The sequence below is a fragment of the Cnephaeus nilssonii genome (genome assembly GCF_951640355.1).
Source record: "Cnephaeus nilssonii genome assembly, chromosome: 21".
NCBI classification, from domain to species: domain Eukaryota; kingdom Metazoa; phylum Chordata; class Mammalia; order Chiroptera; family Vespertilionidae; genus Cnephaeus; species Cnephaeus nilssonii.
Genome location: NC_137092.1, coordinates 39,666,619 through 39,691,904, shown reverse-complemented (window position 1 = coordinate 39,691,904; position 25,286 = coordinate 39,666,619). Strand labels below are relative to the sequence as shown.

The 25,286-nt window shown below is 46.9% G+C and overlaps 1 protein-coding gene across 1 annotated transcript in view; it reads right to left on the bottom strand.

Annotated features, from left to right (window-relative positions):
• Positions 1-230: 230 nt before the first annotated feature.
• Positions 231-25,286, bottom strand: part of F5 (coagulation factor V) — a 63,075-nt gene continuing 38,019 nt past the window's right edge. The window contains exons 13-25 of the mRNA XM_079761829.1: positions 19,610-22,073; positions 18,782-18,956; positions 17,672-17,908; positions 16,371-16,581; positions 14,762-14,941; positions 12,574-12,690; positions 11,660-11,731; positions 10,617-10,717; positions 9,805-9,960; positions 7,767-7,911; positions 6,337-6,488; positions 3,529-3,711; positions 231-1,768 (exon numbers count right to left, since the gene is read on the bottom strand). Coding sequence (XP_079617955.1) covers positions 1,622-1,768; positions 3,529-3,711; positions 6,337-6,488; positions 7,767-7,911; positions 9,805-9,960; positions 10,617-10,717; positions 11,660-11,731; positions 12,574-12,690; positions 14,762-14,941; positions 16,371-16,581; positions 17,672-17,908; positions 18,782-18,956; positions 19,610-22,073 — 4,340 coding nt within the window. The 3' untranslated portion in view covers positions 231-1,621. The remainder of the gene's footprint in view (positions 1,769-3,528; positions 3,712-6,336; positions 6,489-7,766; positions 7,912-9,804; positions 9,961-10,616; positions 10,718-11,659; positions 11,732-12,573; positions 12,691-14,761; positions 14,942-16,370; positions 16,582-17,671; positions 17,909-18,781; positions 18,957-19,609; positions 22,074-25,286) is intronic.

The following is a 25,286-nucleotide window of genomic DNA, read 5'->3' as shown; positions in this document are numbered from 1 at the left end:
GTGGAGTATGTTATGTCAGTGAGATGCCACAAGTTGTAATTTCATCTAAATGACTTCAAAGAGAGGAATAAAAATACCTGGTTTTATTTCAAAATAAAAGCAGTTTTAACATTTCTACACAAATCAGGTATAACCCAAACATTTTATTGATCTCCAAAGTAATTTTCATATCAATTAATAGTTCATATTAATATTCATGTCGACCTGTCTGGGGAGGATGAATCATAATCGTTATCATTATCATTTCCATTTTATGGAACAGAAACCAGACTGAAGGAGAGTCTGGGAGTCTGATCATCTGGTTTCCAGTTTCACCTCTGACTCGAACTAGCGATGGCCCCAGGCAGGGGGTTGAAACGTCAAGGCCCTTTCTTTTTATGCAGTGGGTAATGAAGCTGGATCTCTGCTCCATTCTCATCTCTCCCCTTCCCTGCTACTCGGCATGATTTCCTTGCTTCTATCTGTTATACCTCTGTAGATAATAAGAGATCCCACCCATTTCTACAGAAGAAGGACCTATTGCAAAGTGCAAATGTCAGACGGACTCATTGTTAAAAATTATTAAGAACGTCAACAGAGTGACCACAGAGCATTCAATTGGCCAGAGGCCAGGACTGACAGGAATAGCTGCATTGGGCCAGTGGGTACCAGCTGTCCCTTAGGCGAGCCTTTGTTTGAAACAGTGCCATGTAAACGTCAGCTGGAATGAAGCCAGAGTTCCGAGTTCTATGTCTAGTGATTCCGGATACTGAACATCCGTATTGTGCCATCAGCTCAAGGGAGAGCAGGTCAGATTCACAAGGCCGACGGGACTGCTGAGAATATGCTTGAGTTTTCCTCGTGGCGGGGGAGGGGGAGAGTAAAAAAAACCATTGTCATGTGGGTACGACAGGGAATTTGAAGCATTCTTTGTTCACATGATAAGATTGCTTTTCTCTCCACTGTCAAGAAAGTCAACATTAAAAAATCTCATTTGTTTCCTTTACTCTTAAATCATAGTGTGTGTGTGTTTTAAAATATATTTTTATTGATTTCAGAGAAGAATGGAGAGGAAGAGAGAGAAACATCAATGATGAGAAAGAATCATTGATTGGCTGCCTCCTGCACGCCCCACACTGGGGATCTAGCCCACAACCCAGGCATGTGCCCTTAATGGGGAATCTAGCCATGACCTCCTGGTTCATAGGTCAATGTTCAAGAACTGAGCCACGCCGGCTAGGCCATTGTGTGTGTTTTTTAAAGAAAAATGTAGGAGTGACAGCTACCCAGGTATGGTTTTAAAAATTAATATCTCTTTTATTAATATGTTCAGGGTTTAAAAGAACTATGGTGAAGCATGTTAACTACTTGAATAGAATATTACTTTATAGATCATATTTAATCATTGTGAAAGATAAGCCATTTTCTTGTTGGTTCTTGATATTTTCCCACTTACATTCAAATTAATGCCAAAATAACAGCTATCATCTCAATTAATGGTAGCCAGGAGTTACATTATAAAAATTTCACATATAAAATTGTATTCTCTAATAGAGGATTTAACATAGCTATAAAATACATTGCCCACTCTAAGTGGCTTGATGTGTTTAAGAGTCCTTCTTGTCTCTTTGAATACTCAATTCTAGTAAATATCACAGCCGAAGAGCTCCAGGCGAAGGGCAATACTTTGATTCCACGTTTTCGGAATGATACGGATAAACCTGGAAATGATTGGAGGGTTGAAAAAGTTCTTCACATGCCCTTTGATATTACTATTTCCTTCAAAAATCTGAAAACAGAAGGTGAGAAAATCCTTAATGGTAGTATAATGAGTATACGAATCTTACAGTTAATTTTAAAATTATTTTTGTTCAAACCGAAGGCATCCAAGAACTCAGACAACATTAACACAGAGATGACCCTCAGTGAAACCCCACTGCAGACAGGCCTCCTTAGGAAGTCTGCTCCCCAGGGATCTGAGTTGACGCAGGGGAAGAGAAAGCGTTTGATGGGTGTATGGGGCAGCTACAAGCCCAGCTCTGCCCTCAGGCCCTTTGCTGCTGAGTGACTTGGAGCCAGTTACTTAAGTTTTCTGATTCTCGATTTCTCATTGGCAAAATGGGGATAATAAAATTTTACCTTATAGAAGTTGTAAGAATTAACAGAAGTTGGTAAACATACAACAAGTGCCTAGTAAGGGACAGTAGTGGCACCAATACATGGTTAGCTCTTATTAATATTTAAAATAAAATGCAGCCATGTGTCTATAGTCCTCCTTTTTGGATATACCCTATAGTTCCAGCTAAACTGTGTCCCTGCTCCGTTTTTGTGTTTTGTTTTTTTTTGCTTGTTTTTTTGCATCCCCAGCAAGTTCCCCGTGATTCACACACAGCAGAAGCTAAACCACAGTTTGTTTCTGACAATGATGCTTATCCTGCTAGGAGGACATCCTGGTACAGTGAGAAATAAACCAAAGCAAACCAAAGAAACAACCAACCCAGGGACTGGTTATCTTATGGCCACGGGTGTGTGATCAGTCACGAATAACAAGCATCTCCAAGGCAATGCTAATGCAGTGGTAGTGTTTCTGGACCCCTCTGTGGACTGCATGTTTGTGTCCTCCCAAAATTCACATATAAACTTTGATACTTTATATCAAACTAGAGGCCCAGTGCACGAAATCGTGCACTCGGGGCGGGGGGGGGGGGGGAGGGATCCCTCAGCCCAGCCTGCACCCTTTTGCAGTCCACGATCCCTCAGGGGATGTCTGACTGACAGCTTAGGCCTGCTCCCTGTGGAGAGTAAGCTGGCAGTCGGACATCTTTAGCGCTGCCGCAGAGGTGGGAGAGGCTCCTGCCACCACCACTGCGCTCGCCAGCCATAAGCCCAGCTCAGGGCTTCTGGCTGAGCGGCGCTCCCCCTGTAGGAGCGCACTGACCACCAGGGGGCAGCTCCTGTGTTGAGCGTCTGCCCCTTGGTGGTCAGTGTGTGTCATAGTGACCGGTCATTCTGCCGTTCGGTCAATTTGCATATTACCCTTTTATTATATAGGATAAGTGGGATGGTATTAGGAGGTGGGGCCTTTGGGAGGTAACTAGGATTAAATTAAATGGAATTAATACACATAATGAAGCAGGGAGGAGGCCTGGGAGCTCTCTCTGCATGGACTCAACAAGGAAGGCCACATGAGGACATAACAGGAAGAGGCTCTTACCAGAACCCGACAGGGCCCAAACCCTGATTGGTACCCAGCCTCCAGGAGTGTGGGAAGTAAGTGTTTAAGTCAACAGCAGCCCACGCTCCATCTCTCTCGATCAGAGGTAAGGATGTTTCACACCAGACCCTGGAGTTTTGTTCTCACTGCTTCACAGGTGGCTCAGTCAAAGCAGAGAGGCAATGTGCATGGTCCCAGGCAGAGATAGGGTTTAGAGGGGGCCATGCCAGCTCATATTTGTCCAATGCAAAGAGCTATCTGCAAAGGCAAGGTACCATTCACATCACAGCACAGTTTTCTAACGGCTTCCTTTTTGCCCGGACACCGCCCTGTACCTTGTCCACCATGGAGGATTTCTGCCTGTAAGGTTTCCATTCCACGCCCTGGTCACTGTAGTGGATGGCGTAGCTCTTCACGTACATTTCAGAGGAGAGGGACTTGCAACCCTGTGTAACAATCGCAGTTATCTTCTTGGTTTTGAGCAGATCGATTTGTAACCACTGTTTGTTGTTGTTTGCCTGTGAACATGAGGAGAACACATGGGTAAGACAGATGCCAGACCTTTGCTTTTTTAGACCGAGTTACTCAGAAATGCCAGAGCTCCACGCGTTTCTTTTCTGTCTCATCCCTTACGACGCCCTGTCTCCTTGAAGCCTTCTCTGTTCCGTTTGTTTGTTGCTGCAGCACGTGTGCTAACTTCTTCTGGAGTCGTCCACACACATGCAGTCATGATCTGGGTCCGTCTTCGTATCTCTTCGTCTTTGAGGACAGGGACTGATGAGCTTTGTTTCTATGCACTTACCACAGAGCAGGGCACACAGCTGGAGTTCATTAAATATTTGTTAAATAAACAAGTAAATGAAATTGACTTGGGAAAAATATTAAACCCACAAATTATCTCTAAGTGTTATTCTGGTAAGCAAGTTGGTTTAAATGCTATGATGATGTTACTGATTACTGAAGGGCTACCTGGGAAAGAACGGAATAGTATCCTGTATTTATTTTAGAAAAGCCCACTTTCCTTTCCGTTGCTAATGCCCAATAGGAGACATAGTCCAATTTCTTCTTTTCAGATATTTCAGACACATTTGAGAGACCTGATAAAGCTACACCGAGGGCTTGATGTGCACAGTAACTGTCCTGCCTCTGGCCAAATGAAATGCCTAGTTACAGGCTTGGGGTTATGCATGTGGAGGAGGAGGATCAGAAGACAGATTGAGTTTTAGAGTAATCTGAGATGAATTTTCAATTCTGGGAGATTTATCAAGCCCCATAGTCTCATTCGGTTCTATGTGAAATAATGAAATAATTAATATTGATCTATTTGTCTCAACATCACTCATATGTGCATGCCTGTCTGCTCATATGTATATACATGCATATGTATGTAGTCATATTCCTTATATATCTTTACAGAAAATTAATTGGATTAAAAGTATCGTATTGGATAATTTTGATTAATTCTGTTATACCCTTTAGTGGCATTTGGTGATATCGTAGTGTGTCTTCAAACCAAGGTGGTACTCGTGATGCAGAATATAGGTAGCTAGAGGGGTTTTCTAGGCATAACTTTTTTTATAGGCATAGAGGGGGTAGAGACCCTTCCAGCTGCATGCATGCCTACATATGTCTAGCTTAGATTTTCATTCTCTCTAAAGAGACCCTATAAACACATTTCATGCTAACAGGTTAAGTGAAACAAATAATTGTGACCTAGAATTCCAGATTTAAAATGACAGCATTAAACATTAAAATGAGCATTTCCTCTTTGGAGCCTTTATTATTTCACAAAGACTAAGAGCAAATTGTATTCGGAGCAAGTTTTCTTTTTAAAAGGCTGTACCATGGGGGGCGGGTGGGGGGGGGGGGACAAGGTTGCGCCATAAACAGATCTAAAGGGTCATCTGGGAAACACCTTTCTTCCTCTCTCTGCTTAACCTTTTACTCTTATTTTATGATTTTTAAAATTACATAAATAAAATGTAATGTGATGGTATTAACTTTATTATTTTACTAGAGGCCCTGTGCATGAAAATGCATGCACTGGAGGTGGGGGTGGGGGGGGTCCCTCAGCCAGGCCTGCCCCCTCTCACAGCACGGGAGCCCTCAGGGGCGGGAGGTAACCTAGCGATCAGCACAAGCCTAGGCCGGCCCTGGTTACCTGAGCCTCAGGCGGCCCTGGGCGGCTGGGAAGCCGCCATCCGAGGCTTGCCTGTCCAGGGAATTGCAGTGTGGGTACCTTAAGGGAGGGAGTTAGGAGGAGAGAAAATAGGGAACTTGGATTAAATTGGTTGATGGGATTGCTCTAATTTCTGATGTCATTCTGATGTATCAGGTCAGTTGAAGAGTGCAATAAAAGTGAGTCAGTTATTAAGTTACCCTAAAACTGTCACCTGACTTACTGTGTGGGTAATATCAGGGGCAATATAAAAGCTGTTTCTCCAATGCAGATAACTGTTTTACATCCCTGGTTTTGCAGCATTTTACTGTGCGGCCAATTGTCTAAAGCAAGCATTTCCAACTGCAGCCGGTAGGCCGCATGCCTTGAGGCATGTGGCTGTGAGTTTGACATGCTTGGTCTAAAGGGATGTCACAAAGTTCTCAGAAAAATTGGAACAAAAGAATTTTAATGGCACTCTTAAGAAAATGAAAAATATTGCTAAGTTGGGGCATGGTGGGGGAAAGGAAGAGAAGATGTTGGAAATCTAAATCACTTATTGCTAATGTAAGTTGTCTCAAAGAGGATTTGCAAATTACAGCCCAAGGCCAAATCTGACCCACCGCCTGATTTTGTAAATAAAGTTTTTTTGGAACATAGCCATGATAATGTTTACGGTTGCTTTCCTGCTACAATGAAAGATGAGTAGTTTTGACAGGAAATGTATGGTTCATAAAGCCCAAAATATTTATTACCTGGCCTTTGCCCACCTCTGGTCTAAATTAAGATTAGACAAACTGCAAAGATGATGAATAACTTCTCTGAGTCAGTGTTAGAGAAAAGCTCTCAAGTTAACAGGCATGCTAGTCCTCAGGCCCAGGATCACAGCCTGCAGAAACAGGGGTGCTGTCTGGCTTCCCAGGTCCCCCATGTTCCTTTGATTTCTTCTGGAAGCTGAGAGGATTGTGTTAACAGGGATATTTACCTTGGCTTGCCAGGCATTCACACGGCCCTGGGCATTCAGGCGGGCACGGAAGGGATCCCAGTAATCTCCCCACCAGGACTTTTTAAACGAGGAGGCTGTGATTTGTGTGTTTTCTATCTTCCCACTTTCCATACCCAGTGGGGTGGAGCATCCTGTTGAGAGACAAGTAATGGGATTAGTCCTCACCACCAGCACTCCCTGTACCCCAGTTTGTGTGCAGAGGAGAGAAGGAATACTGTTCCTCAGAGTACCAGCAAAAGCAACCATCACAACAATCAGCCGGATGGATGAACAGAGCTGACTGTCCCATTTTAGGGAGTCAGCTTGACTCTACGAGCTGATCAAACTACCGCTTCCATCAGACACCATGTGGGAGGAAAACAATGATTTATGGAGCTGTTCCGAGGAGTGCCACTGCCTGTACAAAAGCAGTATTTCATGGGAGATGGTACAGGCCCCTGCTATCTGGGCACTGGCACAATGCTCATATACTCATCCCTCGTGAATATCAAGAGTATATGTAACATTGCCTGCTTGGCTAAGAAGCTGATTCCAAGGTTCAGCTACATTCTTCACCATGAGTGTAGCTCTTCCCTCCACCCCAAGAGAAGGTGCTGTGGCTTCCCAACAGGCGTGCCACAGCGCGTTTCAGGTGTGCCTATATATTGGGCTCTCCTGCCCCTTAGTCGTGAGTAGCCAGGTGGGGTCTGGGTCAGCCAAGCTCTGGGTCAGCTACTTTATTCTATTACCCCAGGCCCATGTCAGGTATGACTTTCTGTATGTGTTTTGCAGTGAACAATTTTGGAAAGCACCACTTGAAGAGACATAGAAGGAGAATAGTTATTATGACTTTCAAGCATCGTTGTTCTACATGGTAGAATTTTATTATGGCCACATGTGGTTCCCTACATCTCATCGTACCACAGGTCACATTACATCCTCTGAAAAATAGCAGCTTAACATAGAAAAGGCGTGGGTACCTACAAGGGATGTGAAACGACACAGAGCCTGGTCAAGGTTTCAGGAAGTGGGGAAGCAGACTTAGATGGCAAAACCACTCATTGGACTCTGATGCATGCCGGGAACGTGGCTAGATACTGTTATCACATGAGTGTCCCCGAGGACTTGGGAAGAGCCAGGCCTAGTGTGAATCTCAGTTCTCTGGGAAATGGGCTTCGGGAGGTCATTCTCACCTGGGACCCTCCCTCGGGGTCAGGTGCTGCTCACTGAGATGGTCCCCGCCCCCTGGCCGGGAGAACCTGTGTCCCTCTGAGTCACCATGAGCGTTTACCTGAGTGGAACCTCTGCTTCCCAAACGTTGTTTCAGGAGCCTACGTGATGAAGAGAACTAAAAGTCCTCCCCCTTCTCCCACACCTCCCGACCTGGCCTCTGAGCAGCGGTGAGACGGTCACGCATGGCGGTTCCTCACCGTTAACCTCGCAGCCTTGCAGCTCCAAGCGCAGGGCAGGTCTGTGGTAGAATCTGGTTGGATAGACCCTAATGAATCTTGCCACAATCGGCGGATCAAACCGATTCTCTTTGACTGAAGAGGCGTCGGAGTTGCCATCAAAATACTAGAGGAAAAGAGACAAGCTTAGTTATGCAAACATTCTCTGTAAAGTGATTTTATAGTGAAATTTTGGTGTAATTTAATATTGTGACGTTAAGTTTTCATGTGGCCAGAACTAAATCAATATGGTCTTAAAAAATATTTAAGGATACTTCCACTTAAGGAATATGGTATAGGTGTACTTTTCCCCATTCCTCCTGTTAAGTACAACTAAAAACATAAGAACGCTCTGGAAGGGGGAGAGAAGGCAGACTGGCTAGAATTCTAGGACCCTAGGAACAACACGGTCATGGGCTCCCTGGGTTTCTTTTTGCCCCACAGCCCCCAGACTTGGAAGAGAAGAAGCCAGCAACCAGAAACACCAATGAGCACAGGCACAAACAGCCCCAGCACAGCCCTGCTTTCTCTAGCTCAGCACCGAGAGAGGACAGCCCAGCAGACAGAGCTCTTTTAGGTGATCATTGCCCTCTGGCCAGCTCAGCTCCACAGAAACAACTATGGCCTCTCCTCATCCAACAGCAGCGAGGCCAAGGGCAGAGCCTTGACTTCCATGGGCGTGAACTGTGATGAGCACCTCGCGCCCGCACTGGGGTGTGTCGGAGGCCAGGTGGGGGCCCAGCTCCTACCAGGGCTCCCACCGCTGCAGTGTCCATGGAGAGCCTCTCATCCCACCAGCAGCAAAGAGGAGGTGTCCCTGTCAGGTGGGCAACTTGGGCTAGACCACCCTGGCAGTAGGAGTTGTGCCCCATCCGCTTCCCCTGCCAGAGCAGCATCAGAGATATGCAGCCGAAACAGAGATAGGGGAAGATTAAGCAACTAAGTGAGCAAGACAGAAAACAGAAATACGGTAGGTAAGAGTAATGATGCAAAGAGCCAGTTCTTTGAAAAGATGTTAAAAAAGGCAAATCTCTAACAAGACTAACAAAGCGGAAGGAGAAGAGACGCAAATGACCAGCACCAGACGTGAGCAGGCAGTCTCACCACTGACCTTGCAGACGTCAGAAGGATGATAAGGGACGTACGAGCAACTCCAGACATGAATCTAGCAACTTAGAGGAGATGGATGCACTCATTGGAAAAACACTACTCCCACTCACCCACTATAAAATAGATAATTTGAAAAGCCTGTAACTGCTGAAGAAATTTAATTTGTAATCTTAAAACTTCTGGGAGAGAAATCTCCAGGCCCACATGGTTTCACTGGTGAATTCTGCCAAATGGTTAAGGAACTAACACCAATTCCGGACAATCTTTTCCACAAAATAGGAAAGAAGAGCATGCTTTCCAATTTAGTTTGTGAAGCTAGTATTACTCTGATATCAAAACCAGAAAAGACAGTACAAAAAAATAAAACTACTACATATCAATATCCCTCATGAATCTAGATGTAAAATTCTTTGAGCTAGAGACTCTCACTGAAATCTATGTTCTCTGTCTGATACTGATTAGTAAGAACCATCATTTACGATTTTTCTTATCTATCCTAGAAATAGCTAAGTGATAATATAGAAAGTTAGTTATAGAGAATATAGGAAATTGGAAAAAAATTGGTAACATCAGAACTCTTGATGGCATATTTTTAGCGTGAGCCCCTTAAGGCACCAGATCAGATAGATACTCTATGCTGCCGTACACCATCTGCCAATCTGAAAAGCCTAGTATTTCGTTGGATGATAAAGTGATTTTTAAAAAGTTTTGTGGAGTTTTGAAATTTCAGGAGTCAGGCTTATCCCTTTAATTTGTAATATACAGACCCATCATTTTACCTCTTTCCTTCATTAGGCCCTAAGAAAGCCCTTCGTGTTTCTAATGCCTTTACAAAAGCAAAGAGTCATGGTCACAGTCATAGTGACCATCGGATAAGTATGAAGACTCGGAAAGAGACGTGCGCACAAACCATCACGTTCTTTGTGCTGTTCCCTTTGAAAATCTGCCAGTTGGCCTGGTCGGAGCTGTAGGCCACGCGGAACTCAGCGGTGTAGTAGGACTTCAGGTAGTGTTTGGCGCCTTGGGACTGGATGCCTGTGAACAGGACTTCCCTTTGCATGTCCACCTGCAACATAGCAAAGCCACTGAACAGAACTGTCCTTGTCCACAAGTCACACACCACCTTAATTCATTGAGCAACCAACCAGCGTTCTTCAGAACTAAAGAGCCAACACCTCAGGTTTTACTTAGCAAACGAATAAAATGCAGTCTGTATTTGAGCACAGAGGACCTAAATCCCCGCTTAACCACTAACAAGCTGTGCATGACACTGGGAAGTTAGTTAACCCCTCTATGTCTCAGTTTTTTCATCTGTAAAATGGGATGTTACTACAACCAACCTCATAGGGTTCATTTTAAGGGTGTTATCTATTTAGAATATTACCTGGCGCCTAGTAATTGCTATTTCCACTAACAACATTCCAAAGGAACAACAAAAAGTTATTAAATCAGTGTCACTTTTATTATTACAACTAGAGGCCCAGTGCACAAAATTTGTGCACGGGTAGGGTTCCTAGACCTGGCCAGTGATCAGGGCCGATGAGGGCCTTCTGGCTGCCAGCCAGGGCCTTCCTTCAGTCCGCGTCCTCCCCTCATGGTTAGCGCACATCATAGCGAGCTATTGAACTCTTGGTTTCCCAGTTGAACTCCCGAGGGGACAATTTGCATATTAGGCTTTTATATATATAGATAACAGTAAATATTATCAGATAAATGTCATACCTGGATCCAAGGTTTAGAGTCAAATTCTGAACTTTTTTCTGTCATCCATGCATTATATGATCCACCATTGTTTAATCTTGCTAATTTGGGCTCCCAATAACCTAAATCCAAAGGAAGAAAAAAATGTATTCTGAATTTAAAAAAACACACACACACTTAGAAATTTCTCAAGTGAGTTCAGTCCCAGTGGAAAACCAGATCCCGGAGGACCTTCTTGTGCAGTTAGAAGGCCAGGCAGGTGGCACAGGCTCACTTCCCGACTTAGCTCAGGATGACGAAAGCTTGGCTTCAGGTCTGTTCTTGGTCAGCTGTCACCTGCCACCCACCCCCTTTCCTGGATACAGGCCATGTTTCTCTCCTCTCAGTTATGTAAATTACCGTGGCCGCTGTTGAGTGTGCCTGCCTACCAGGAAGACATGGGAGGGGTTTATGGGAGCCTCACAGCCCCTTGCAATTGACCCCTTGATCTTGGGAAGGGCTCTGAGCAGTGAGGACAGTTAGGAGGAGTTCCTGACACACAGTGGGGGATCAACAAAGTTTCTTGAATCGATGAGTGGTGGGCACAGCAAAGGGTCCTATTAATGGGGACTCTAACACGTGTCCGAAGAGGCCCCGTGAATCTGGCTGGAACAGCATGTGTGATCCAAGCCAGAAGGGCAATGAATGGAGAGAGTCTCAGAAAAGGGCACAATGGTCGTACGAGCAAGCTATGTCCTCTTGCCCAGTCTGCTGAGAGGTCAGACTGCCTATGGAGAGGGACCACGCTCTTGGTCTTTCCTGGGAGAGAGTCTTTGGGAACATCATACACCAGAGGGGGGGCGGCAATAAGGGAGTGCCAATAGGCTTTATCTCCTGCCACGGCGCTTCTTCCTTTACCGAGAAGCACCCCAAATGGAACTGCTGTGCTGTGTTGCGGTAGAGAAAAGCCTGGAGAGGAGCAAGGCCCCAGAGGCTCCAGGCCCGGCTGGCCTGCGTGGTTGTGCAGGCTGTATCCTTCACAACGCGGGGAGGCGTCTCTCACAGGCTACGCTGCTGCTCCTTACCCAGAAACTCCGACGCCTTGATCTGTGAATCAGCTATCACGCCTGTGCTTAGTCCCAGTGGCATCTTACATTCTACAAAAAACCAGGACAACGAATAATGTTTGCTGAGAAGATACATTTAACAACGTATACCTCTACGGCTAGAGATGATACCTGTGGTGGGTCAGTAATTAGATACCGTTACCTACCTTGCATAGCACTGACTGAAATGCTTCCGATCCTACAATGGTGTAAGTGCACTAACAAGACTGGTACTTTAATAGAAACAGCGACCCCCTATCTGAAAATAACCGAAATCCTGAAATGCAATTTGTTTTTAAACCAATTTCCATCTGCTTATATCTTAAAATAAACCACTTTACAACATTAAGTCCTAGCCTGCAGGGTTATTTAGGTCCTGATTGTGTCCCTGGGAAGGAATACCAGCTAAGGGGGCGCCAACCACTGCACTATCTGGATGTTGCCCCCGTGCTTGGTACTCAGCAGGTGCTTGATCCATGCTGGCTGGCTGGCCGGACAGACAGATGGAAATTTGTCCCGAGTCCTGGGATGCCAAGTCCAGGGACTCTTTTGGGGATTATTGAGCTCCTCGTATCTTTTTCTCCTTGGTGCAAGGAGCCCGGAGGATTTATTATATGCACTTGCCAGGGGTCACACATCATGAAGGAGGTTGCTGTATGTTGGCTCCCCAACTGGGAGGAATGCCTTTGGGCCGAACCGTTTGGTTTAAGTTTCCTGGATGACTGATGTGTGCGTGTAATCAGACCGTGGCCACAGCGAAAGCACTAGTGCCACAGGTAGATTGTGCCTTTGTCATATCAGAGCTCCGAGTTGAATATTTCCTGTCTAAACGTCAGCAATATTCTAGCAACAGGACTCTCCTGCTTACAGGCCCCGCGGCTCTTGGCTGATACCTCTGTCTATGATGAGAAACGGCGTTTGCATCCCTGCTCTCTGGTTCTCTCCGACCTCCGTGTCTAGGAGCCACCAGCCAGGTTTGGATGCCTTCATTTCAAGAGTTTTAAATGAACCTAAAATAGAGAGTGAAGGACAACATTACATACTCAAAGATGAACAGGTTACTATTAGGCAGTGATCAAAGGATCCTAATATCACTGCATCCCAGGGAGCTTTAGGATAGAACTTAAGAGTTGTCCATTCATTTCTAGGCAGGACTAGAGGTGTAACGAACAGATCAAAACAGCACACACACACGCACACACACACACACACACACACGACAAATAAATCACCCAGAACTTAAAAAAATCTCCAGCATCCCTTACTGGAAAGGAGCTTCCATTTATCTGAACAGAATGTTATGAGTTAACCCACACACAACACAGCTTCATGGTCCTAAGGATCAGAACAACCTCGAGTGACCCAACCCATCACTGGGCCCGAACGCTTGTCCATCTTTCCTTTCCCTCTCTCTATCCCACTGGCTTTTCTGTTTTCACATGAGAAAATTAAAACATCTCCACATTTCAAATGTTTGACAGAATTTACACACGTGGGTGGAGCATGCATAACTTGCTTCAGAACACCACGGGAAGAATGAGTTTCTGAAACCTCTGCTTATCCACGCTCGTGTTGGCTATTACCTACTGCCAGTTAGTACTTCAAGCCCGCCAGCTGCCGCTGTGAGCATTTCCCAGCCGGGGAGTGACAATGAAAAGCTGACGGTCACCCCCCTCGAACAAGATTGTGAGTAAAAATGAAAGGCTGATGGTCGTCCCCCTCAAACCCTAAAAGGATGTCCAGCCTTCCCCTCTGGGACGAGATACTTGGGCTTGAGATGCAGACGGCCAGCCCAGCCCAGCTTCTCAGGGCTTCTCCTGGGCTCCTGGGCAGCCGGCTGCCCTGGTCTCCCTGGTCACAAGTAAGGAGTGTGTTTGACTCAGTCCCCTCGGTCCCTGATCTCAATAGAACGGGCTTTATTAGTGAGTCACGGGCACGTTGAAAGCAAGCAAGAACTCTCCCTTTCCAGACCCTTAGCCAAAACGGGCCCATGGGGACGTCTGTGCTTCCGCCGGAGGCTGACTCACAGGGCAGCTTCCCCACCCAGAGTCCTGCCCGAGACGCCTCCCCGAGCTTCCCAGCAGCGTGCAGACCTCTGCTAACACACTGGCCATTAGCTGGCTTCCTGGGTTCCCTGTGCCCACCACAGCTGAGAACCAGTGGCATCACCCCTCTCACACACACACCTACACACACACACACACACCTACACACACACACACACACACCTACACACACACCTATACACACACCTACACACACACACATACACACACACCTACACACACACACCTACACACACACACCTACACACACACACCTACACACACACACCTATACACACACCTACACACATACATGCCTACACACATACATGCCTACACACATACATACATATACCTACACACATACCTACACACACACCTACACACATGTCTACACACATACATATACCTACACACACATACACACATACCTACAAACAACGCATTGGCACATAAGAATCCTTTTAGGTGACTAGTTTGTTTAAACCTTATTATTCTGCACACAAAGAGCTCTAAATACCCCTGTTATTCTTTAGCTTTTATAATCATTTAAAAAAAGAATTTTTTTTTCTCCAAACCGCCTCATGAGTCAGTTTGAGAGGAAGAATCCTATAGTCACTTGCCCAAAGATATCAGGGTGATAGAGTGAGGAGTAGAATTCAAGAAATCAAGACCCCCCATCCCCACCCCTCCCCGCAGCCCTGGCAAACGTCTCCCCTCCCTCCGCACGCAGCCTGAGCCGTGGGGTTCCTTCCGCCCACGGTGCGGCTGCGGCTGGGAGAGCCTGCAGGGGGCATGGCTTCTCTGCTGAATGGAGTCGGGCCACACTGTCAGCGGGTGCGGCAAGCAGTGCGAGCGCTCGCTGGCTTCTCACACCCGGTGTGCCGCTCCGGGTGTGGCTTTGCCAGGATCCACGCAGAGCCCGTGCTCGGCCCTCAGCAGTGAATGCCGAGGGGGGCTGAGGGGGACTGGGGACGGTGGTGGCCTCCTCTGGCCGTGGGTTAGCCAGGACCTCTTTCCAGGCCCAGCGGCTTACCGGGCAGCAGGGGCCAGACGCCGAGCTGGTGCTGCTGCGTGCCGTTTTCCAGCAGGGTCTGGCCGTGGAAGTGAACCACGTGGATGTCCCGGGAGCCGCCCAGGTTCAGCAGGTGCAACCTCACCCACTCCTGCTCGTACATTCGCAGGCCAGGCAGCTTGTAGATCACCCCATTGATGGCTGAAAGGACAGAGGGAAAAACCCATTAGAAGGTGTGTACACAGGAGAGAGGCCGTGAGGACCTGGGAGGGCTCCCTCTCCACCAGCTCCTATGTCAGCCTGCAGCAGGCGTGTGGGCGAGCTCCTCACAGGACTTTATCCTTCTCTTCCCCGGACTTCCCACGGCCTCTTCTGTGCTTTACCCATGCAGCCTTTCCATTTACAGTTTGAATTCTCCTTTGCTGCTAATAGAAAAGGCTCATGTGGCCAGATAAGGGGACTCCAGTGTTTAGAGGAAAGGAGTAAGTAAGGGGGTGTGCAGCATGGCACTCTCAGGTCCCCTAAAGTCAGAGACAGAACCAGGCCAAGTTAGGTCGGATTCATCTCTACAGCACCCACAGCCGCAGTGATTCCTGCTGGTTCTCCCAGTCAAACGACAGCTGCTCTGCCCCCTCCCAGCTTGGATATCCAGGGTTCTGAGACTTACCCACTCGCCCCTCCATGGTGTGTGTGTGTGTGCGCGCGAGAAAGAGTATGTGTGTGTGTGTTTGAGTGTGTGTGTGTGAGAGAGAGAGAGAGAGAGTGTGTGTGTGTGAGAGAGAATGTGTGTGTGAGTGTGTGAGTGTGTGTGCGAGAGTATGTGTGTGAGAGAGTGTGTGAGTGTGTGTGTGTGTGAGAGTGTGTGTGAGTGTGTGTGCGTGCAAGAGAGAGTATGTGTGTGTGTATGTGTGTGTGTGTGAGAGAGAGTGTGTGTGTGTGTGAGTGTGTGTGTGTGTGTGTGTGTGTGTGTGTGTGTGTGTGTGTAAAGCACCTGGTACATCGGATCACCTTAAAAATACTACCACATTTCAATGATAAAGCTTAGTGCTACCCTGCATTTAACTGGGACTAAAGTGAGGGAAGTTTTTGTTGTTCTTGTTGTTCATTCTTCTAAAATGGAAGGCACGGCTGTGGAGTTTCAGGAGCCAAGCCAGTGAGCTGCTGGAGGGAGAGGAGCTGAGAGCGTTTGGCTGCCTGTTTCATTCACGCGTGTTCGGTGCCACCGGGGGCTGCTGAATACTGAAGCTGTTATTTTAGAAAGCACACGTGGGTGCTTCTCCTTTAAAGAGACATAATTTTCCTTTAAAGGTCAGGAAACAGTCTATTAAGCACTTAAACTGCCGAATGATGCTAAGTCCTCGTCAGTGTCTGTTTAACTGAGGCGTGCTGGCGCATGGCTGTGGGTTTGGGTCTGTTTCCCAGCAGCGCCGAGCCTCTTTCAGACCCTCCGCGTTTCTTCGCTGGGAGTGTCACCTGCTGGCCCTCCCTGCCCTCTGAGACGTGTAGGGACCTGGCTGAGTGGTCGCTCCTGGCTCCTCAGAAGCATCTCCTGCCTAATCTTGTGGAGACCTCAGGGCAGGGGTCCCTGTCACCCAGAGCTCCCAGATCAGATCAAATCAGAGGGAAATACCGTGGAACTTGTGGGAGGCTTTTCCTTCCGAGGATCCGCGTCTCCAGGAACTCTGGTGTTTCTTGTCGTAGTACCAGCTCTTCTTTTCATCAAAGACCATGAAAAGCAAGACAAACTCCCTCCTGTCCACGGGCATCCCGCTCTCCTTGTGCAGGGTTCCTCGCCGGCAGATCAGGAGGGGCCCTATCAGGCCCGAGTGGATGTCCCGTTCCTGAAAGACAGCGGGAGGAATGGAGCGCACACCCTCTCGGCATTCTCCCTGCTCTTCCGGCGATCAATCGTTGATCACGTGGAAGAGGGAACCTTCTTAGAGGCCTGACTGTGAAGAGTATAAATGAGTGGCTTCATAGAGCTGGCTCTTACCCATCTAATTCTATGGCACTCATATCCCCTTCCTTTGCTTAGTCGTTTATCTGGACACGGTAGTCATGATAATGATGATAAGATATTGATGCTATAACAAATACTATTTAGTGAGCATTTACTACTATATTAAATATTTTGCCTATAGCCCCTTATACAATTCTGACAACAATCCTATATGGTGAAATGAACTCACTTATTAAACAAATATGATCAACTATGTGTGATGTACTGTTGTTATCTCATTTTTAACTTTGGAAACCGAGGCTGAGAGAGGTCGAGTAACGTGCCCAGGGCCACGCAGTGGGTGACAGGGTAGGAACTGGGATCGAGGCCGGTGTCTCCCTGCCATCCCAAGAAGGAAGGGTCTTGACATTGCAGTTCACCCACAGAGAAAGAGGAGCAGAAAGCTAATACTCACCCAGGAAATTGCAAATAAATGCCTTCCTCTATCAAGGAAGTCCCTCTGACTGGGCCAGCCCTCTCAGTATCCCTCACTCCTGTTCACTGAGCACACCTTTCATCTCTGTAGGTCTGCAGGGAGGTCCTGCTATGGTAGCTGTGGGGTGTTGGCCACCATCCTTACACAGATAGCAAGACAAACATTTAGCAAGAAATAATCTTCAGCCCTAAGCTGGTTTGGCTCAGTGGATAGAGCGTCGGCCTGCAGAAGGTTCTCAGGTTTTATTCCCGTCAAGGGCACATGCCAGGGTTGTGGGCTTGATCCCCATTAGGGGGCCTGCAGGAGGCTGCCAATCAGTGATTCTCTGCCATCATTGATGTTTCTATCTCTCCCTCCCTCTCCCTTCCTCTCTGAAATCAATTTTAAAAAATAAAAGTAAAACATCCAAAAGAAAAGAAGAAGTAACCTTCACCTTCCATTTAGCAGACTTGGGTTATACGTTAGGGGAATGACAACACTTTGATGCCGTGCCTACCGTGTTCACCGCTGAGTAGTAGGCCCACGCCCGGCAGGCAGAGCCGGGGTTCTCGGGCCCCGCTCTCCCGGTGGCGTGCCACACGTAGGTGTAGCTGCTGTTTGGCTGAACAGCATTGTCTTCCTGAAACCACTCGGGAGACTCATCTTCATAATTCTTTCCCTCCGACGACTTTTCATAGAAAAGCCCATGGGCATGAAGAGAATATGGTCTGGATGCTAAATTTTTAAAACGAACCTAGGAAAAACAATGATCCACAACACACTTCAGCTTAACCAAACGCCAGTTGCCACTGAACTTATATACATTATTTCCTCTAACTTTTACTAGCATCCTGCGAGATAGGGCCCAAGCAGTTTCCCCCAGAAATACCAAACCATGCTTGTTCCTCGCTCAAAGCAAAATTATTGACCTTATCTACAGAGGCAATGCTGCTGATAGGAGCTCTGGATTTGAAGGTCGTGAGGCTTGGCTTTGTCACAGTAAGCTTTCTGCCTGCTGGGGAAGAGAGACTGCACCTGTGAATTCAAGTTAAACTCTGGGGACAAAAGGTGTCGTACATCACATGTGAACGGGTTGGAGAGAAGTGCCTGGGAGGAGCAATTCGGCTGAATGTTTAGAAAGGGTCGAGGGAATCAAAGGAAGTTTCCTAGGGGGAACGGAATAGTCCTCATAGAATAAGCAGGAGCTTAGCAGAGGGAGAAATTGAATCATAAGATTATTTTTTTCTCGGGGATTGCCAAATACTTGGCAACTGTCTTTGAGAAGAAATGTCATTATTTATTAATTTTGGAAAATAAGTAAATTCACCCGGCCAGTGTGGCTCAGTGGTTGAGCATTGACCTATGAACCAGGATGCCACAGTTGGATTCCCAGTAGGGCGCGTGCCTGGGTTGTGTGCCCGATCCCCCACTAGGGGGTGTGTTGGAGGCAGCCGATCAATGATTCTCTCTCATCATTGATATTTCTCTCTCTCTCTCCCCCACTCCCTTCCTCTCTGAAATCAATAAAAATATATTTTTTTTAAAAAAGAAAATAACTAAATCACCCTTAGCTCTCTCCCGCCACCATCGCCTTTACAGCCCTCCGGTGCTGGTGGGAATGACTTACTTGGATAACGTCATCCACCTCGGCTCTAATGACAGGGCCAAGAATGCCAAGGTGCTCTTCAGACTCTCCCCGAGGGTCCCGTTTGGTGAAAGTGCCGTCCAGGTACTTTCGAAAAACTACTTTCTTGTATATGGTGTCCTCTGGAACCTCACCGGTGTCTTCGTTATCCATTTCACTGGGATGATAATGATAGTATTTGTTTACAAGAACAAGTGAAAGAGCATTCAAAGAATTTAGGAAATGGTCTCTGTTTCTGAATATAGCATCTAGCATAGAGAAGATATCTAACACATGTTTGATGAGCAAATGAATGAAAATATAAATGACTAAAAACAATAAAAATATATTGGGGAAAAAAAAGAAAATAACGAAATCACCCTTAGCTCTCTCCTGCCCTACAAGCCAGTAGCTATCCAGCTGCCAGCTCAGATATCATTTCTTAGGTAAGTCCTCCCATGAGCCTTTAGACTAGGTCAGATCTCTGTATAGCATTCCTCCATTTCTATAGTAGTCTTATAGTGCATATAGTAAAATCCTATGGCGTTATAGCATTTCTATAGTATATACAGTAAAGTATGTATCACATATTTGTGCGATTATCTATTAGTATCTGACCTGCCACTAGAGGAAAAGCCCCATGAGGTAGGGATTGTGCCTAGTTAGCTCACGGTTTTATTCCCAGTGCCTCACAGATTACCTGGCACCAAGCTGCAGCAGGGGAACAAACGTATGCTTAGCTAGTTTGCCCAGAATTACCTCCTTGGACTATGGAAATCACTTTTCTGGCAGTAGTGGAAAAATGAGAAGAGATGAAAACACTGGCCAAACCTTTGTGCATATTTTGCATAATCCCAGGATATTTCTTCCGCGGCAATGTAGTAATATTTTCTGTTCCCGTTGCTGCTGCGGAGGTACGATGCTGCAATGTGGTCCGGATTTCTGGAGGAGGTGATGTCTATCCTAATATCGGTTTGGTAAGGGTCATCGTAGGCCACAAGGTCCATTTCACGAGCGTCTTCTTCACTGCTCTCTTGTTTCTTCCTCGGTATGATCTCGATGTGCTCTCCATTTTCTCCACTGAAGCCAAACACAACTGCTGGATTCAGTTCGCTTGATATAAAGGTGTTATAGAGTGGAGGAGATGGCTGCGGAGATGGCATCTGACCAAAGTCTGAATAAGGGAAAGTATGATCAAATTCTGGAAGAGGCGAGGATGGACTGGATTCGGAAGTGTGGGCTGTTTGAGCAAGGTCTGGAGGAGGTGATGTCTGCCTGAGATCAGGAGGAAGGCCTGTCTGAGTGATGTCTGGAGAGAGAGTTGCATGGCTGAAATCTGGAGAGAGAGTCTCCTGGCCCAGGTCAGGGGAAAGGGTTGTCTGGCCAAGGTCAGGGGGAAGGGTCGTCTGGCCAAGGTCAGGGGGAAGGGTCGTCTGGCTGAGATCAGGGGAAAGGGTCGTCTGGCTGAGATCAGGGGAAAGGGTCGTCTGGCCGAGGTCAGGGGGAAGGGTCGTCTGGCCGAGGTCAGGGGGAAGGGTCGTCTGGCCGAGGTCAGGGGAAAGGGCCATCTGGCCGAGGTCAGGGGGAAGGGCCATCTGGCCGAGGTCAGGGGGAAGGGTCATCTGTCCGAGGTCAGGGGAAAGGGCCATCTGGCCGAGGTCAGGGGGACGGGCCATCTGGCCGAGGTCAGGGGGAAGGGCCATCTGGCCGAGGTCAGGGGGAAGGGTCATCTGGCCGAGGTCAGGGGGAAGGGTCATCTGGCCGAGGTCAGGGGGAAGGGCCATCTGGCCGAGGTCAGGGGGAAGGGTCATCTGACTAAGTTCTGGAGGGATGGTTGTCTGCCAGACTTCACGTTCTAAGGAAGGGGACACTTGTCCAGTGTCGGTAGGGAAGGACTGGGTTCCTCCATCATAGTCAGGCATCTGGCCAGTCTCTGGAGAAGCTGCGTGACTGGGGCCTGTGGGGAACTGCGTTTGATCAGAGTCTTGACTCGGGAACGTTTGGTAGAGCTGCTCCGGGGGCATTGTCTGATACACGTCTGGCGAGAAGCTTGTCTGACCGGTGCTGTCTGGGAGACTGTGATTATGGTCAGGAAGGGAGGCTGCCAGGCTAAGATTCCCACGGGGGAATGTCTGAGCGAGGTCTGTGGGAAGAGACGTCTCATTGGCCTTGGGAAGGCCGTCTGAAAGGGTGAGGCTGCCCTCTCCTCTGGGAAAGCTCCTTGGAGAGAGAGGAGCGTGGTGTGCAGGCTTTTTTCGTGTCCGAATGAGAAAAGTGCTGTTCTTCACTCTACTATTTCCTCCAGGTCTTGTTTGTAGAAATTTTTGCTTAATTCCAGAAAACTTTGGGTGGCCACCTTGCTTTCCATGCTTGTTGGTAAGAGGGATGCGTTCTCCCCACGTCTTTGAGGCATTCCGGGGGCTGTTCCACAGCTTATTAACCGCCATGTCTTCATCAGCCTCTGGGATTATTTCATAGCTACCTTTTTCAGAAACCAAATGCCATTTCCCACTCAAAACCTTAGATAGAGTCTTGTGTTTTAAGAGTAACAGATCACTGGGAAGGTCCTTCCAGGGCCCCATTATGGAAGAAGAGTTGCCTTGGCTTAAATGTCCCCTGGTTTTATTTCCTAGAAATTTCATCTGGGAGAACCTGTGCCTTGCCTCGAATCTCTTACGTTGAGCATGCCCTTGGCTTCTGAATCCTTCTGCACCAAACGGTAGGAGGCTTGTCCCTATGACCTTTGGCTGTAGAGGATCCTCCACAGGGTCTTCAGAATAAGGGCTGGAGTGCTCTGCTGTGGAAGGGCTGAGAACCGAGTTCTTTCCTAAGCCGGGCCCCACCTGGGGACCAGCTGTGGTGGTTTCAGGCTGAGGAAGGGTTTTGTTAGGTTCTGCAAATTTATTGTCAATGAGCCCACTAATGTCACTTGGGGAAGAAGAATTTGAATCAGCAGCTGTATCAGTACTTGGAGGAATGAATTCAGAGCTGTTCTCCAGGGCTAGGGCAGTAAGATTGAACTCATCTTCTTCCTGATTCAGTGATGAATTTCTGAATGACCTAATTCCAAGTGATAAAGCCAGTTGATCCTGGTAATCATATTCAGCAGAATCTCCTTCACCTTGGCTTTCCGGAAACTCTCGCATTTTCCGTGTAGTCATGGATGTAAATGGTAGAGGTTCGTATATTTCATATTCATCTTCTTCCTCACTCCGGATACACTTAACATCCCTGAATCTCAACCTTAGGTTTTTGCTTCTTGGATTAGAATTCATGGTAGTTAACATCCAAGTTCCTAGAGAAGCAAGACAGACAGAATAGAGAGCTTTAAGTCCAGAAAAAGACATACTAGGTGTACCGGTTAATAATAGTGGATTTTGTAATAAAAGAAAACATGATAATTTCAAGAGAAACATCAAAAGTGCCTTATTCAAAGTAATGTCCATTGCTAGCTACACATGCCCCCATCTTTCAGGTAATTTGTGGTTACAGTCCCAATAGAACTTTTCTTGTTTTGAGGCAAACCATTCAGAAACCCAATTTTCCACTACTTTGTTCGTTTTGAAGTGCTGCTCAGAAAGTGCGTGTGCCATCGATTAGAACAAGTGGTAATCTGAAGGAGCAAGGTCTGGTGAATACAGCAGGTGGGTTAATACTTCCCAGGTAAGATCTTTTAACGTGTCTTTAACTGGTTTTGAAGTGTGTGATGGTGCGTCATCATGAAGCAAAATTACTTTGCCGTGTCTTCTGGACCACTCTGGTCATTTCATGATCAAAGCATGGTTCAAATTGATTATTTGTTGTCGGTAGCAATCAGTATTAATGGTTTCATCTGGTTTTAGAAGCTCGTAATACAGCACACCTTCCTGATCCCACCAAACGCAGAAGCGATTTGGCCTTGCAGTCAGTCAATGTTGACGGTTGACCTGGATCAACCCATGATTTTGTGCATTTGGAATTCTCAAAATAAATCCACTTTTCGTCGTCAGTCACAATTTGATGCAAAAAAGACTTTCTTTCATGCCACTGAAGCAACATTTTACTGATGACTTTTTGGTTATCCATTTGTCTTTTGTTCACTTGATGTGGCAGCCATTTTCCTCCCTTTAAAATCTTTCCCGTTGTTTGTAAATGATTGGAAATTGTTTTGCTGACAACATTTAATCTTTCTGCAAGTTGTTTTTGAGTTTGACACGCATTTTCATCCAATAATGCTTATAATTGTTGGTCTTCAAACTTTTTCGGTTGACCTGACTTTCTTTGTCTTTCACATCGAAATCATCACTTTTAAAGCGTTTAAACCCACATTCACAAGTATCTTGAGATGGAACATGTTCACCATAAGCTTCCCAAAGTATACGATAACTTTCAGCAGCACTTTTCTTCAAAATAAAGTAATGAATTAAAACCTCCCACAAATGCTCTTTTTTTTTGGGCACGAAATTCAACATTTTTAAGTGTAAAAATATCTATGATGTTAACACTTCCAGAAAATTTGACATATGAAGTTTTGAAGCTTGCTATCAATACAACAAAATAGCATACATATCATATTGCATATATATCAACATATGTGTAACTCCATCTATTGAAAAACATCCTCGTTATTAACCGGTACAACTAGTAAAATCCCTAGCTTTTATTGTAGCAGATAATTTCCAACAAACTTTGGCCAGGGATACTCAAGTGTGGCCTGTGGACCTCTGCTGCCCTGCGAACTGTTGTTACAGGTCCACAGAGCCACAAGCAGGAAAATGGAGTCAGGTACTTAGGACACTTTTGAGCAATTTGACATTGCTGTGACATCCAAGCATGTGATCAATGCACTTACCTTGTTTAACAGAATATAGACCGAAGGTATTGGTCAGGGGAGAGCAGGGAGAAAAATCGTCTTAGCACAGATAGTTTGAGAGTCACTATTTCAGAATATATTTTAAAAGGGATGAATTGAGAATAAAATGAATTTTAATCATATCCATCTTGTTAGCTGCACATCTTGTTTGAGAATTGTAGTTGGGGGAGGATGGTGATATCTACCCCCAGAAATAAGAGACATTTAGGTATTTCCAAGTGACCAATAATTTATGTGGGTCCAGGGAAATTTAGAATCTCTTTGAAATGGTGTGATTTGCCGGCACACTGAAGATTTCCTGGGAAGTGTCCAACAGTTACCACTTGCTGAGCATCTACTGAGTGCTGGACACTTGGCACATATTATAATTAACTAGAGGCCCGATGAACAAAATTCATGCATGGGGCGGGGGGTGTCCCTCAGCCCAGCCTGCACCCTCTCCAATCTGGGACCCGTCGGGGGATGTCTGACTGCTAGTTTAGGCCCGGCCCACGGGGATCAGGACTAAACCAGCATTTGAACATCCCTCTCACAATCCAGGACTGCTGGATCCTAACCACTCACCTGCCTGCCTGCCTGATTGCCCCTAACCGCTTCTGCCTGCCAGCCTGATAGACCCCTAACTGCTTCGCTGCCGGCCTGATTGATGCCTAGCTGCTCCCCTGCAGGCCTGGTCAACCCCAACTGCCCTCCCCTGCCTGCCTGGTTGCCCCCAACTACCCTCCCCTGTTGGCCTGTTTGCCCCCAACTGCCCTCCTCTGCCGGCCATCTTGTGGTGGTCATCTTGTGATGATGTGGAGGCCTTCATCTTGTGGCAGCCATCTTGTGGTGGCCATCTTGTGATGATGTGGGGGTGGCCATCTTGTGATGATGTGAGGGCATGGTGCGAGGGCCACCTAGGCTTTTTTTAGTATAGACTAGAGGCCCAGTGCACAGATTTGTGCACCGGTGGGGTCCCTCAGCTTGGCCTGCAGGGATTGGGCCAAAACTGGCTCTCTGACATCCCCTGAGGGGTCCCGGATTGCGAGATGGCACAGGCCAGACCGAGGGACCCCAGCGGTGCACAAGTGGGACCAGGGAGGGACCAAGGGAGGGCTCCAGGGTGTGTCTGGCCCATCTCACCCTGTCCTGATTGGCCAGACCCCAGCAGCAAGCTAACCTACCAGTTGGAGCATCTGCGCCCTGGTGGTCAGTGTGTGTCATAGCAACTGGTCAAACGGTCTAATGGTCAGACACTTAGTATATTAGGCTTTTATTATATAGGATGACCAAAGCAACTCTGTTAGCTGCTGTTGTTCTGTGTGGCTGTGTTTTGTTTTGTTTTTCAGATGAATAAACTGAGCCTCAGTGAGGTCAGGTCAGTTGCCCAAGGCTACACCAGTGTTGTGTGGCCGGGCAGGATTTGAACCCAGGGCTGATGAACTCCAAAGCCCATGTGATTTCCGGGGTGCTGTGCCGTGTCTGAGGCCTAGGCACTACACCTGATGATCACTAACCCTGGCACAGATGGCTGTCTTATAAAACTGGAAAGGGCATTTTGATAAAAGAAATGTCTTTTTGAGACTGAATGTTCACACTTCCTCCTCAAAGTCATGCCGTATCTTCTGTGATGTGTGCCTTTACAGAAAAGGATGAACGGAACCCACATTAAAAGGC